This window comes from Callorhinus ursinus, unplaced genomic scaffold (assembly GCF_003265705.2).
Source record: "Callorhinus ursinus isolate GAN/ISIS: 27379988/994484 unplaced genomic scaffold, GSC_fseal_2.0 scaffold1, whole genome shotgun sequence".
Lineage (NCBI taxonomy): Eukaryota > Metazoa > Chordata > Mammalia > Carnivora > Otariidae > Callorhinus > Callorhinus ursinus.
In genome coordinates, this window is record NW_027397063.1 from 109,918,404 (window position 1) to 109,932,839 (window position 14,436).

The 14,436-nt window shown below is 35.6% G+C and overlaps 1 protein-coding gene across 3 annotated transcripts in view; it reads right to left on the reverse strand.

The window, feature by feature from the left end:
• The window catches only part of PLS1 (plastin 1), a 96,838-nt gene that overhangs the window by 12,839 nt on the left and 69,563 nt on the right, over positions 1 to 14,436 (reverse strand). For all 3 annotated transcript variants that reach the window (XM_025881157.2, XM_073899054.1, XM_073899067.1), the window contains 6 exons: positions 13,616 to 13,781; positions 13,392 to 13,534; positions 11,184 to 11,279; positions 8,766 to 8,958; positions 4,011 to 4,089; positions 33 to 147 (listed from right to left, as the gene is read on the reverse strand). In XM_025881157.2, coding sequence (XP_025736942.1) covers positions 33 to 147; positions 4,011 to 4,089; positions 8,766 to 8,958; positions 11,184 to 11,279; positions 13,392 to 13,534; positions 13,616 to 13,781 — 792 coding nt within the window. The remainder of the gene's footprint in view (positions 1 to 32; positions 148 to 4,010; positions 4,090 to 8,765; positions 8,959 to 11,183; positions 11,280 to 13,391; positions 13,535 to 13,615; positions 13,782 to 14,436) is intronic.

Genomic DNA, 14,436 nt, shown 5'->3' on the forward strand with positions numbered 1-14,436 from the left:
AACAACATATCCTTGGTGATTATCTCATTCACCTTCTTCATGTTCCCTCCAAGAGCAGGATAAGGAGGTTTGTTGACCTGGCTCCAGTTGACCGGCACGCGGATCATTTCATAGAGCTGAAAGACCACTAAAGCATCTGCAAGGTCACTAAAACAAGAGGAAAAGATGATGAAGGAGGAGGAAATTTTATTAAGCACAATGGATATAGGCTTAGGTCTTCAAAAACACAACAGGGTCATTTAATCCTTAAAAAAATGACAGGACAAGGGCAGCTGGGTGGCTCAGTCAGTTAAGTGACCAACTCGTGATTTAGGCTCAGGTCATAATCTCATGGGTCATGAGATCAAGCCCTATGTCTGACTCCATTTTCAGCAGGGAATCTGCTTGAGCTTCTCTCCCTCTGCCCCTCCCCCCACTCGCTCATGCGCTCTCTCTAAAATAAATAAAGCTTAAAAAAACGACAAGATGTATCATTTGACCCAGAACTTTTTTTTTTTTCTTTTCTCAAATTATTTAAATTCTAGTTAGGTAACACACAGTGTAATATTGGTCTCAGGGGCAGAATTCAGTGGTCAACCCAGAATCTGTCCAAAACTTTTTTATAAATGTTTACAAAGACAGAAGTAAAAAGACATTTATTGCCACATTATTCATAAATTTGGAAGCAACTTAAATGCCTGGCAGTAGGGGACTGTTGAATAAACCATCCATACCATGGACTCTGGTCCACCATAAGAAATAAGGTAGATCTCTATGTACTGACATGAAAAGCCTTACAAGATATATTATGCTTAAAAAAGCAACTGGCAGAACACTGCATACAGTTCACCATGTCTAAAATTTATTTTCAAAATTGAGAGTATTTAAATACCTATATGTGCTATGGACTGTTAACAGCAATACCTCTGAGGAAGAAAAAAGGAATATGGGAGATGTAAGAGAAGTATTATCATGTTTTAATTCATTCTACTTACTTACACACTTCCTGAAATTTGTACAGTGAGAGTAAGTTCATGTATTACTTACATATTATGATTTTTAAAACCTTTAAAAATATACAAAAATCACAATAGCTACAAAGTAGGCAGTTGTTCATGTTAAATAATGAGGGTTAAAAGGAAGGAATTTATGAGCAAGTAGGCGTTATTGAAGTAAGAATAGTACTACTTTGGATTCAGAAAAACACATCCTTCTGAGATGCTCAAAGTATATCCATTGAGTCTGTTTTCAGTTTTGTATGCTAAGGACATAAAGCAACATCAATTGATTTTGAAAATTGCTGGCTCTGTGATGTATTATGTGGTTTTTCTCTTTCAACAGCTTGTTCACAGAGTTGTTTTGCTAAGATTCATATGAAAGTTACTTTGCAACTCTGGATACACACCCTATGGCAGTGAAGGGGACTGGGCCCTGTGCTGAGTGATGGAAAGATAAAATCTATTATGAAGGCAATTAAGAGCTGAGTGGGTTATCTATAAAAGCACATGGAGAATTTTATATAAAAAAATTACTAAAGGATTTGTTTTTTTTTTTTTAAAGATTTTATTTATTTGACAGAGAGAGACACAGCGAGAGAGGGAACACAAGCAGGGGGAGTAGGAAAGAAAGAAACAGGCTTCCTGCGGAGCAGAGAGCCTGATGCAGGGCTCGATCCCAGGACCCTGGGATAATGACCTGAGCCGAAGGCAGACGCTTAACAACTGAGCCAACCCAGGCACCCCACTAAAGGATTTGTATTGGTTCTGCATTTTTCTTTTTTACTTTAGGTGAATTCATTCTTATTTCTATTTAGAAAGTATTATTATTCATGTTTTGCAAATAGGGAAACTGAAGTCCAGAGAGTTGAAATGATTTCCAGAGAATTCAAGATGTATTCCTGAACCAACCTGTCATAGAAAAATTCTAGGACTAACATTTCTTCAAATATATTAAATAACTTGTGTAGGGGAGAGAATTTTCATTTAAAATCAATCTAAATTTTGCTAATGCTTTGGTTTGCTTTAGATTTGGTGTACTGCAGGAGAGGAGTTAAAATAACTTAGGGTTTAGGAATATGATCCAGACACAAATTCATAGACACACGGTTCTGGCGCCAACTAGACCTCTGGCTACTGTTTTTCTATATATGATAGTTCTCTTGAGGGTTATGTTACTTTTGAGAATTTTCTGAATTCCCTTTTCCAAAATAAAACTACATATGCCTAGAAGTCCTATGCTAGCACTTCAGGACTTTGACTAAAAAATGTGGTCAATTCTCTCCTCCACTGTCAACCATAGAGAACTCTAGTGATCATGACATTTATGAAAAAGTTACCATGAGTCTCACTCAACAAATCTTAGTCCCCTAGTATTAAATTTACTTTGTAATTTAAAAAGAAATTTACTTTGAAATTTACATGCTCATTGTAAAAAAAAAAAAGCATATTTAAGTCATTAAGATTAAAAATAAGTCTTCTCACTACTCTCCATCCTACTACCCAGGATGCATACAGTTTGGTATTCATCCCTCTGGGGTTTTAAAAAATTCATATACAAATGTGTATACACACAATTTTTCTGCAAGATAAGAAAGCAGTTTAATCCCAACATTTTTTATGCTATAAATGCTTATATTAAGAAAAGTTCAAATAAACAACTTACCATGACACTACAAAGAACTAGAAAAAGAAGAAACTTATCTGAAATTTAGTAGAGGAAAGAAATAATAAAGAAAAATCAGAAATAAATAAGAGACCAGAATAAACAATAACTTAACATTGAAAGTAATGACCAGTTTAAAAAAAAAAAATGGCAATGCTTTGTATATACTCAATTTTAAAATAAAAATGGAATCACACTAGACCTATTATTTTCTTCTTTTTTTAAAAAAGATTTATTTATTTGAGAGAGAAAGCAGCAGAGAGGGGATGGGGGTGGCAGAGGGAGAGAATCTTAAGCAGACTCCCTGCTGACTGTGGAGCCCCACACAGGGCTCGCTCTCACAACCCTGAGATCATGACTCTGAGATCACAACCTGAGCTGAAACCAAGAGTCGGGTGCTTAACCGACTGTGCCACCCAGGTACCCCTGAGGTATTATTGTTTTCTCTCAAATATATATTATAGACATTCTTTCCCATTATTCTATAAAGATCTTATCCCTCCCTCACCCCTCCTCCCTCCCAGGATTTGATTCCTTTACTGCCTTGCTACTATAATGAGAGTTCCAGTCTAAATGATATATATCTGTCATCTAGGTGGAATTTACACACTTTTAAAGAGTTCATCAAATATCAGTCCATCACATCAAAGCCAGTTACCATAAGGTAGTACTGGTTTTAGATTTTATTTTTTTAATCTTTTTAAAGATTTTATTTATTTGAGACAGAGAGAGAGAAAACACAAGTTGGGGGAGGGGCAGAGGAAGAAGGAGACTCCCTGAAGAGCAGGGAGCCCAACAAGGGACTCGATCCCAGGCCCTTGGGATCATGACCTGAGCCGAAGGCAAACGCTTAACCGACTGAGCCACCCAGGTGCCCTAGTTTTAGATTTTAAACAAAATTTTGCATGTACACCAAGAAGCAGAAATTACTGTATCATAAATCCTCAACTGGCCAGTGAATTGGTCTTTTGAGGTAGATTTTGGCAAAAATAGAAAGTGTGAATTATAATTTAAAATACTGATATAATGATAAGAACAATTTATAAAATATTACTATTCTAATCTGTTACAGTTGAAATATTTTATTTTTCTGATCAATAATTATAAAAGAGTACGACGAATTATCTTTACCAAATTGGTTGTTTATATCATCAAAAATTGTAACTATTATCATATTCTGATCTTTTTAAATAATACTTTACTTTTCTTTAAAAATCCATTGTATTGCCAATCTCCAGCATTCTGAAATTATAAATGTTGGTTAAAATTCTTGTGATTTTTAGAAAATGTACTAATGTAAACATACCTATGGTTTGAAACTAGAAAAGTTGGATTTTGGCTATAAAACTAAAACACAATAAAATATTTACCTGTACAAATGATTAATGTATGGGTTGACCCCCAGGGAATTCATCCAGTTCCGAAATGTTCTCTCTTCCTTGCTCTCTCCTAGAGTAGACACAAGTTCATACTGATGATTCCAGACAAAAAGCATCAAGAAATATATTTTAAGCCATCCTGGCAGGTGCAAACCAGCCATACATACTTTGCTGTGGTTTCTGTGATACTACAATCTTTTGGGGAAAGGTAAGTCTTACTGCCAAAGTCCCTTCTCCCCACCCCGCCCCTCTGTCCAGAAGGCCTCCATTTGCTCTAAATTTCTCTCTCTAGAGTCCTTTGATGTCTGTGAACTACTGAGTCATGGGTTTCTCTGTCCAGAAAGTGACAAAGAAACTTATATGGTCGTATCTGTAGTTACGATTACATGCAAAAGGGACTGGCTAAAAATTAATGAAACAAAATCTTTTAGCAGTCAGGGTAACAGCACAGTAAACACAAAAGAAAAGCTGTGCTTTTCCCAATGCAGTGTTTCTAAATTTGTATAGATTTTGGTTTTACACAGGGAAGTTTCTGGGCACGCAAACTTACATTTTAATTACACCAAACAGCAATGAAGGGGAGAGGGGGATTACAGGTAATATAAAAATAAGCAATGAAGGGACAGAACTATTTTACAGGCTTCCTGAGTTATTTTAGATTGTCACTACTGAAAACACATGAGGGACACAGCCCCCACACAGGGTGCTAAGAGAAAGACATCTTATCCTAGTAAGTCCCTAGACCTCAGAGATCACCTCAGCAAGAAACTCCTTGCAGACACTTTTAACCTGTGATTACCTAGCCTCCCTGAGCATTCCCTTCATAGCATCTACAAGAAAATGTGGGCTATCATGTACCACAGAGTGGGCAGAGAGCGAGAGGGACTCTCCTTGCCATGTCTGCTTCTAGTCATCTCCCAGACTGCAAATCCTGGTGACTATCTGTAGTATTATTTATTTTCAGCAAAGGTAGGGGGCAATGGAATGTCCTAACCTACATCTCATCACCAGACTCGTGAAAAACTGAAACATTTACACCTCTCATCACTTCTAAACTGTAGGCTAGTTCATGTCACTCTCTAGACTTTGACTCATGTGGGATTCCCAGAACAATGGATCATCTAAATCTATAACCAACTGGGCCCCAGGGACCCATTCCTATAGAGCCATCCCTGCAATCATCTTCAGAATAAGTGCCACAGGTAATATAACCTTGCACACCCAGAAAAGAAACCAAACCTTATAAAATCTAAAGGATTCTGTTATTTTGTGCAGCTGTTCGGGAAATAATCTGTCCATTATATTTTCATTTGATTTTCTATGCTAATACCTAACGGCATTCCCAGAATCTACTTTAATTCTTACTCTATTAAATTGTGTAGCCATGTAATTTCTTAAATTTTGTTCCCTCTGGCCTGCATAAAAGGTAATGACCAGTCTGTTGTATTTGCCACTATCACTTTATGATAAATAACCTACTTGAAAACCCTTTAAAAAAGAACCAAGTTAAACTAAATATCCTAGGAACCATGCTTCCCTGTTTGTAGGAGTTATTAAACAAGTATAAATTAAATATCTGAACTTTCCCCAAAGCGACATAAATATAAGCGTACTATCATCAACAATTTGATGCATGTGACTTGGATTTACCTTTTAGTTGTTTCTATATTAAAATCTGTAATTGATTTTTCACTAGTAATTAGAGAAATTTTACATTATTTCCTTCTGGGAAAATCCAAGTTATGTTTTAAAATTACAAACATTGATAGTGTAACAACAGTCTAATCTTTAATTGAAATAATATCCAAATTCTGCTGAACCTGATGATACAGCAAATAATACCTAAAAAGATACTAGTATTTTGACTGAGTTCTGAAACTGTTATAAGCTTCAGGGGTTCATATTTCTTCCCATTGTTCTCAACTGATTATATTGTTATTATTTTCATTTTTGATGCCTGGAAAGTAAAATAGATTATGTAAGTGAGCATTTATTTATCTGATGCCATTTCAAATTGTCTTGGTAAATAAATGCTCAAAGCCAGAAGCACTATGCATTTGTGCAAGAGCCATGATAAAGCATTACAAAAACATATGTATTCCAGATTGTAAATGTTGTCTGTATTGCAGACAACTAAAGCAATCCTAGAAGTTAAATGTTGATTGCTGATATAAAAGATAGAAAAAACTATAAAACATTTCGTTTCAGGGCCAAACTTATATCTGCAATTGACAAAAGTTTCAGAAAAAAATAACAAATATACAGTAAGTAGACTACTAAGAGGAAAGAAAAGGAACTAACATATATTTAACACTCACTAAATGTGCGAAGTGATGTTTTCCTCTTTCCAACCTATTACTGAGCACATACTGTATGCTAAACTCCTTCATTCCTCAAAGGTCATTTTAACTTGCTCTGTAATTCTTCAAAATTAGTATTATTAATCTTGGTTTATAGATGAGAAAACCAAAGCTCATGGAAGTCACACAGATACTAAATGGTGGACCCATAATTCGAACAAAGTGTAATACCACGGACTATATATTTTCTATCACCACAAATGAATTCTGAGATGGCCTCTCTATACATAGCCCACATATTTGGCTCAATTTAATATGAAGGGTTTTTTTATTCAGTTGGGCTTTTAATTTTCTCTAATTCCATTCAGATAAAATTCTTTACCAATGAGAACATGAATATGGGATGTGATAAAGTCAAGCTTCAAATTTCATAAGGATCTATAAAAACAAATTTACAGAGGAGAAATTCCAATGACAGTCGAAGTCAAATACATTTTTTGGCAGACGTATCAGGATATACATATGTTCTAAATAAAGATGATTGATAAATATTTCCCATAGTATCTTCTTATATAGAGTAAATACTAATGGAAATGTTTAGCAATCCTATTCACACTGAAAAATTCCAAAAGCATGCTGAACACTAGCAAAAGAATTCAAACATGACAAAAGAGCGAGCAAGTTGGAAAAGATATCTAGCAAGAACTCAGTGACTATAAAAAGATCATTTTTAATATGCCACTCTAAACAATGCCTTCTATTGTAAGATACAGAGGCATTTTGAAATTTTCCAGACTGATGAAAACTTAGCAGTCTTCCGTTTTAATTTTTTTAAAGTTCTAATCCCTCACCCTCAATTTCTCTGCTGAAAAATCTATACTTTTATCTATCTTCCCACTCAATTACATACCTATGCAGAGAATAGTCTTTTTTTTTTGTTTTGAGAATATAGTCTTTATCTTTCCTCTCAATTACATATCTATGTAGAGAATATAGTCTATTTTACTGGACCTCAGGAAGAGTGAATTGAATTAATCATATTCCTCAAAGAACATACTTGTTAAATCTGAAACTTCTTTCATTAATCAAGAAGATGCAATTATAAAGTGTCAAGGACACTGGAACTCTGGTTTTGGCAGTCAAAGAGAAGAAGATCATGAAACTGATTTCTCATTCTATCCCCCTCCCCGGGGAAGGAAGGGAGTAAGGCAGGTGATGCGAGAGAAAGGACTCTGCAACGTCAGATTCTCTCTGCCAACAAGAATCCTACTTGAAGACTGCCTTCTCCAAACCAGGGCAACTAGTGAGAATATTTTAGGATGGGCCCCTCCCTCTGACTGCTGCCACTGTTTTCACGTTTAGTTCTGATTCTAATATGGGTTTGGGTATGCGTATGAGAGTATGAGAACCAAAAAGAAGACAGGCCAGGAAACAAAGATAGGGAGAAAGAACTAGATAGCAAGAATGTTTCTGTCGTCACGACAATTCATATATCATAAGCTTCAATGACAGTCAAGAAATGTAACATAACTAATACAAATAAAACCTAAACAGATCCTTCCAAAGATTACCAGTGATAAAAGGTAAGTGTGTTTATTCACAGGAGAAGGATAAAGGCTTTACAACACGAAATCCAATTGTCAAAACTGATTTTTAGTGTGTTTACAACTATAGTATCCCATCATTACAGAAAGCAAATTCAGGGGAGAGTTTACATAATCAAGCCTTGCTATGCTATTCTAATTCAGTTTCATTTGTGTTTCTTCCTTGTTGTCATTCTTTAGGCATATTAAGACAGAAAAAACACAGCATGAACAATGCAAAAAATAAATATCAACCCAGAGAGAAAGAATAAATGGTACTAATAAAAAGAACATTCAGAATGAATGTATTTATAGGGTATAGAAAAGTACTAAATACAGTACCTACATTAGGAGGGGTCAAATCTGCATTTCACGAAGCAAAACAGGAAAGTATTATAAATTATGAGACAGATAACAATAGCCCACACACAACAAGACAAGTAATGAATATTTAAAATTTTTTCATGTACATTAAAAACATTAAAAAGAGAACAATACTGGAGTCAAACTGTAGCTTTCAAAGGAGGAAAAAAAGCTACAAAATGATTATTTTTTCCAATAGATAATTCATTGTCCATATTGGTGGTGGAGTTATGTTATGTGGCCATTTAAGAGACTACTTTAAATGTATGATAGTTTTCACTAAACTCTGATGGAGAAATGACAGACAAGTAAGATTTACCCCAGCATTCTCTTTTAACAAAACCAACAACCACTTTCCTTAATACGAACTTTTTAATGGATGCACATGCCTACACACAGTAAACTGCATCTCCCACCACAATCCCCTACCTCTGACAGTGAAGTAGTCAATACCACAAGAAGATGCAACAGTGAAGCAATTAAAGGCAGAAAGAACATACCTTCCAGTAAATTCATATCGATGTCATTATCAGGCTTGTGTAGGCAGGGGTATGTGTTAAACAGATTAGCTACAAAAGCTAAATTAAGTTTAGGATTGCCTGAAACCACATCTGCAGGAGTAACAAACTGTTTGCAGCCCAGTTTATCTGCTTCTTGAAGCATGAATCCAGCACGCTTCAGGTCGTTTTTCTCCTAAACAACAAAATAAAACAAAAACGGTCAACATTAAACTTTTGATTGGCATAATTTTTTTATTGATACACATATTTAAAAGTAATCACTTTTCTAGAAATATATTAAATGACAGATCAAAATAAACTCTCAAATTTTCTATCAGTCAGCTCCTACTGGTCAAATTATAGATAATTTGGTCAAGATCATACCTTTTGGCTAAGAGGCTTAGTTATCTCACCCATTCTACTCTGAATAATATTTCCAGTAGACTCTTTTCTCAATGAAAAACAAGTTGGGATACAAATAAAAAATTATTAAAATCAGAAGAATAGCACTTTTCACAAGTGCGAAATCCTAGAAACAAACCAAGTACTTGTCAACAGGAAAGGAGACAAACTGTGTCGTATTTATATAGTAACATCGAACAATGTGAGTGACTTAGCAATATATGTTCAAAATAAGCATTTAAGTACAAGGTAATAAGCTTTATGTGAAGTTAAAAAGTAAAATGACAAATTTAGTTTTGTAAGGGATATATTTGGTTGAAAGAAAACTATACAAAAAGAGAAGCAAAAGAACAATGAGCGTAAGACTGAAGACGGTGATTATCACATTAAGGTGAGGCAGAAAGATGGAATAGGGAAGAAGAAGAAAGCTAAACATAAATTACTATCAAGGCCTTAGCTTTCTTGTTGGAGTGACGGTTCATACGGACTTGTTAAAATTTTAAAACAACTACAAACAAAAATAAATAAAAAGAGGGACATGCACGGACCCATGATGAGAGTGTATCATGTCCAAGAATTATGACTTATCTCATTTTGTGCATCAGTTACAAAAAAGTAAAAATGTAAATGAAATCAGAGAAAGCAATAGGTTTAATGCTATTAAACAATAAAAAGTTCCTAACGTAGACACGAGCAAATAATAATATGTGGACCTTATTCAGATCTTAATTCAAATAAACTATAGAAAGAAAATCTGACATTTAAGACGCAATTGGAAATGCCAATGTTGACTAAATATTTTGATGATATAGATTATTGCTAATTTCTTTAGGTCTGATAAGGTATTATGGTTATATTTTTCAAGTTTATCTTCTAGAAATACATATTGAAATACTTATCAATGAAATGTTTGAAGCAAATGTTTGCTTCAAAATAATATGGGAGAGGAAGTACAGGTGATAAATGAATAAAGACTAACCATGAGCTGATAGTTGTTGAACCTGGGGGATGAGCACAGGGTAGTTTATTATACTGAGTTTGTTCATTTTTTTATTATGTTTGAAATTTTCCGTACGTTTAAGTTCTTAATTTTTTGACTCAAACTAATTTGCTAATTTTGCAGTTTTGCAATACTTTCTCAAATGTTTCATTGTAATAATGTAAAATATAATTCATTTGTAATGACTCAATTTGCCTTTAAAACCATTATGGATGTTGCACTTTAAATACTTAATAGATTTTCATACAAACTATATCTGATCAGATTTTAACGTTGAGACAGAACTATCCCCAGTATTTACAACTTATGCTAAAAAATGGGCTTCCTAGGAAATGCATTAGCTAGGCCAGGATCTGCGTCAGTCCTTCCTACACCATAAACACTAGAAACTGCCATCTTTTATTTTGTGTATTTCTGAATATAAGTTGGAAGAACTGATTATCAGTTGCTTAGCAATGGTTTGTTACTCCCTTTCCTAGTATACAGTGATAGTCACCAAAGCACCCTTGTGAGTTCCAGTTATATTGCACCAGGAAGAAGTGGATGTACGGTTAATTCCACACATACTCAACATCAGAATTCTGTAATTACCCTTCTTCAGTTATGACAGCCAGATGGCTTAGTATGGAGATCTGAAGCCTAGGGCATGAAAAACTTCTGAAGAACAAAGGGCCAAGGTTTAATGAAGAGCTGAGGACTCCATCAGGGAATGCTGCCTATAGAGAATTGCACTCTAAATCTGACTGTACTCACTAGTCAAATTCACAGAGATAGAAAGTACAACAGCGGTTACCAGGGGTTTGGGGGAGAAGGGAATAGGGCGTTATTGTCTAACAGGTATAGATTTCACTTTGGGATGATGAAAAGTTCTGGAGATGGATAGTGGTGATGGTTGCACTCACTGCAAATGTACTTAATGCCAAAGAACCGTACACTTAAACATGGTTAAAATGGTAAATTTTGTCAATGTATATTTTACTGAAACATAAAAACCTTTAATTAAAAACTGTACTTACATTAAATCCTGAAAGGTCAATGGTAATGGTACGTTCATCACCCCGGTCACCTTTTGGTGCAATCTGATTAAGCAGATGAAAATAGGCTCTTGAATCCTTTAAGGAAAGACATGAAATAGAATTTTTTAAATGAATAAAATCATCATTTGATTTAGGGAAATAGTACTCAAACTGAAGAAATTGTCCTCATCTTAAAGAATGGAATAACTTAGTAACTTTACTTATTACTTACAGGCTCCTGAATGCACTATGCTGGTTTCACACCTCACAGCTTCTAGCGACACTGTTCCCTACACCTAGAATACCTTTCCTCACCTTTTCATTTATTTACACCCCAAGCGTCAGTTAAGATTAGGGTCAAGTATTATCTTCTGGAAGCCTTCCCCCCTTTAACTGAGACTGGCCTTGTGACTTGCTCTGAACAACAGAATGCAATGAAAGTGATGTACTGGGGCTTCCAGGCCCAAGCTGTTAAGAGCTTCTGCTTCCTCCCTCTTGAAGTTGGCCTCCACGGAGGAGGTCCAACTATCTGAGACTATCACGCTGTGAGGAAGCACAAGCTAGCCTTATGGAAAGGCCTCATGGAGACGCTGTGAGGCACTAGACATGTGAGTGGTGCCCTTGTGCACCCTCCAGACCAGCCCAACTGACAGCTGAATGCAAATGAGTTTTATCCCAAACAAAAGCATCTGAAGCAGAACTACTTAACCAAGCCGCATTAACCCACAGAATCATGAGAAACGATATGGTTATTTTAAGCTATTAAGTTCTGAGTGGCTTGTTAATACCAATATGTAACTGAAATATCCATCCACTAAATGTCTATCTCCCTGTGTAACTGGTGAGCTTCTCAAGAGCTAAATCTTTGCATCCCCTATGCCTGGCATAATACCCCATAGGAAGGATTTAATAAAAATCTGATGAACTGAATTTTAAAATAACAGAGCTCCCCAAAATAAATTTTTAAATGAGCATATAATAGATGAAAGCAGAGAAATACAATGTCACTTCAAAGAAGGATTGTCATCTAAGCCCATTATGACAAGAACATAATCTGACTGAAGGTGTTAATATAGCTAGAGATAAAATACGGATAAATGCCAATGCTGATTAGTCTGGGTGGGGGAAGAAAGCATAGAGAAGGAGTCACAGAGACCCAATCTGGCAATGCATGTCTAGGAAGTGACCATGGGAGAACTGTTAGGCACACTGAATGTTATAGTTTCACTGATAAGCTCTCCCGGTAGGGAGAGAAGCATTTCAAGCTATTTTGGTTGAGAAACATACCTGAGGAATTCTTTTTGTCTACTGATTCCCTGTGCCCTCGGATATTTGGTCTCCTGTTAGCTGGTTATTGGCAAAGTGGTAGCAAGAGTGTTGAACTGGTCAGGCCCACAAGGGCCGTTAGTCCAGTGAACAGAGGAAGTCTCAGTCCAAATTAATAGACTGACATCCTCATTATAACTTAGTCTCTCTGTGGCATATAAAATGGGAAAGAATGCTTTAATCTGCTAGGGCTAGTATCTCCTTCTCACAGCCAGTTGTAGTTCTTCTTAAATACCAATAAACCAGTTTTTTTCCTTATTGCAAAAGAAAATTTTGTCCTTTTTATATTTTTAAGTCCTTATTTAAATTCCAGTTAGTTAATATACAATGTAATAGTAGTTTCAGATGTACAATACAGTGATTCAACACTTCCATACAACACCTGGTGCTCATCACAAATGTACTCCTTAATCCCCATCACCTATTTCACCCATTCCCCCATCCACCTCCCTTCTGGTAACCATCAGTTTAAACCAGTTCTTTTTTAAATAAAAGGATTTTGCAATTATAATTGGGAGATCCACCTCAGACAGAAAAATGCAAAATTTCATTTTCTACACTGTGTCCGTATGAAATAAACTTCAATTCAAAATTAATTCTGAACACTTTTTGTTTTTCTGCATTCTACATCCTTATTTTATATCACAGTTATGAACATTAAGATATAAACCCTAGGGGCGCCTGGGTGGCTCAGTCGTTAAGCATCTGCCTTCGGCTCAGGCCATGATCCCAGGGTCCTGGGATCGAGCCCCGCATCGGGCTCCCTGCTCGGCGGGAAGCCTGCTTCTCCCTCTCCCACTCCTCCTGCCTGTGTTCCCTCTCTCGCTGTGTCTCTCTATGTCAAATAAATAAAATCTTAAAAAAAAAAAAAAAGATATAAACCTTAATGTCTTGGCTGAAGTTTTTGATGGTGTGCCATCCTGCATTGGTCAGGTGGTAGTTCACCCATCGCAGCAGTAATTCCTCTGGAGAAAGCTTCATCAGCTCTTCTAGATCCTCACCTTCATTTAGCAATGCAATTAGAGCTGAAAAGAAAACAATGAAATATAAATTTTTCCCACAGTAAGTACATGTCAATGAAAAGTAAGTATTTTTGATGATCTTACCTTCGTTCCTGGAAATCTCAATATCAGCCAAAAGACCAACTTTGATGATCTGCCAGAGAAGTCCCAAGACCAAGTGAGGTTTTCCTTCTTTAAGATCCTGTGCACCAATGTTGACCACTGTACAACCGATGGCTGAGGCAGAATTCAGGGCTAGGTTTAAGTTTTCCTGAATTGCCGCAAAGAAAATTATGTGTGAGAAAGTACTTTCCAAAGTCTTATTGACAAGTTGTAAAGGTAAATAAAAAGCAATAGATTGTGAAAATTCAGCTTTTGAAACATAAGTAATATTTATACAAGCAAAATACTACTATTCAAAGAAAAAAAATCCCATGGTTTTAACTAGCACTTTACTACTTGATCTCTTTCCCTTGCTTTCATAGTTACTGTTTGTCATTTTCATCCCTTCGTATTTCTCTTCTTTCATACATCATGATACTACATAAACCCATCATCATGAGGTAAAAAACTATGTTATCAAACTTTACAATCTTTTACAAATGAATGAGGCTTCTTTTGGATAAAGTTTCATGGGAAACTAGTAGTATTCTAGCCGATCTATTCCCAGAGCTCTAAAATTACTAAAAAAAAAAAAAAAAAAAAGACAGATTTAATATCCACAGTAACACTTTGCTCCTTCCCAGAGATCTTTTTTATTCTACATTAGTATACTCTTTCAAGCCTCCCAAAGATCTAGACTATTACCCCTACTCATATTGGAAGACTGTCATCTCTAAAAATAAAACTGTAAAAGACTTAGCCCCTCGGGCCCATCCTGTAGTTATTGCAAAATAGCTACAGAATTTTTTTCTTTATTTTCCTTT